At 51.6% G+C, this 1,794-nt stretch overlaps 1 protein-coding gene across 1 annotated transcript; it reads right to left on the bottom strand.

Annotated features, from left to right (window-relative positions):
- Nucleotides 1-153: 153 nt before the first annotated feature.
- EMH_0087200 (uncharacterized protein) lies at nucleotides 154-1,541 on the bottom strand (the record flags this gene model as incomplete). The annotated part of the gene is given in 6 exon segments (XM_038022916.1): nucleotides 154-255; nucleotides 378-449; nucleotides 556-618; nucleotides 622-677; nucleotides 1,142-1,280; nucleotides 1,461-1,541. Coding segments are annotated over 6 exon segments (513 nt in total).
- Between the last annotated feature and the right edge of the window lie 253 nt (nucleotides 1,542-1,794).

The raw sequence follows: 1,794 nt of genomic DNA, 5'->3' as shown, positions 1-1,794 counted from the left end.
GAACGAGAAGACGCACTTTGTAGTGGCTGATACGTAGCCCTTGCAGCGGATTTCGCCTCCGTACTGCACCGCATCAGCACTTTCCTCCGTAGCATAAAATTCGTCTCAGTCCAACAAGACCCACAAAGGAAAAAAATGGGGTTTTTGTCGAGCTCATTCACTTACTTGAACAAGTGCAGAGTTCCCGCAGATCTGACAGGGGGGGAATTTCCCAAACATAAATCCATCAGCCACGATATGCGCTGCCTCGCCAACCTAAGAACATGTCATAGATGTGAGCAATCCACTACACTGCACCTCAGCCTTCGGCGTCAGAAAGGGGTTACAAGGAAAGACAGACAGATCAGCAGTAGGAAAGCACTGCACTAAAGACTCACCGATATTTTCTTATCGTTGTAGGGGATTCCATTTGCATCCAGAATTGGCAGCAACTGCTTCTTCGGGATTTCCTGCACAGGGCGCAGAAGCGAAGCCGGCGAAACCTTAAAATATGCAGCTGAGAAACCCCCGTACCAGCTGCAGCTGCACCAGCTGCAGCAACATGTTGGTGCCTACCATAAGAAGTGCTTTGAGGCTCCATATCGCATCGCTGCGTCTCTTCACGGCCTGCACTGCAGGNTGCCTACCATAAGAAGTGCTTTGAGGCTCCATATCGCATCGCTGCGTCTCTTCACGGCCTGCACTGCAGGGCTGCGTACACCGCAAACAACAGGAAAATTTGCAGTCAGGACACCGCCAAACGCGCATTCTAAGTACTGACAAAGTACTGTGGGGGGTGAGGAAGAGCAGAACTAAGCTGCATCCGTGCATATTGTTTGTTCGGGTTCGAGATGAGGCCATCGAGTCACACGCACTGCTCCTCGTCAATTGTTGTGTTGAAGCTCTTTGCAACTCGGAGAATGTCGCTCCAGCGTAACGCCTGCCACACTGTCGTGTAGACAATGCAGCACAAGACATCACATACGCTGCATGGGTTGCCTTTGGTGTCATCCTTTTCATGACTTACAACGCATTTGGGAAGCCCCTTATGCGCCTGTTTGTCTCTTTCTAAGGGGCCACCGATGCGCCTTTCTATCACTTTCTGCTGCTGATGATGCGAAAAGGTCTCTCTGCAGTGGTACAACATCTTCGGTTCCCTTACGTCTGATTTCCGCCAGGTTATCCGTATACTTCTTGCCACAACGCAAGTGGTACTTCAACTCGTCGAAGCCGTCATGGAAACGGCTCCAAACCTTTCGTATGAAGCGCAGAGAATCCAGCCCGATGCGCCCATCACATCCCTGCACACATGCACGGGATTNACCTTTCGTATGAAGCGCAGAGAATCCAGCCCGATGCGCCCATCACATCCCTGCACACATGCACGGGATTCTACTGATAGATATCTGGTCATCTGGACCAGCTTGAACTTGATTTTACGATGTTTTACTAAGTGTCAACACGCAGGAGAAACCACGAACCTTGCAGGTTGCGCGGTCTGTGGGGGCATAGTCGATCGCATATGGGTTTGGAACGGGCGGACGCTCGGTTTTGGGCACCATGATGTTGAACTTGAGTTTCTTTGAAGCCTACAGACGGGCACTGTTGCTAGGGGTGAATACCAAGAAGGCTTGCTGCTGCGGCTTGCCGGCTCAGGTGTATGCGCAGGCAGGAAGACCCTTCTACGGACTCATCGTGAAGACGATAATAAGAATAATAGCTAAGGGGTTCTGCAGCTTCAACGAACTGCCGCCAGCAGCTAAGGACGCTGCTGTGGCTCCGCTTGTTGCGCTAGCGACTCAGCGACGCAAAGGC

Source organism: Eimeria mitis, genomic scaffold (assembly GCF_000499745.2).
Source record: "Eimeria mitis Houghton genomic scaffold, Emh_scaff6369, whole genome shotgun sequence".
Taxonomy (NCBI): Eukaryota; Apicomplexa; class Conoidasida; order Eucoccidiorida; family Eimeriidae; genus Eimeria; species Eimeria mitis.
Note: the sequence above shows the minus strand (reverse complement) of the source record. Positions and strands in the feature narration are given on the sequence as shown.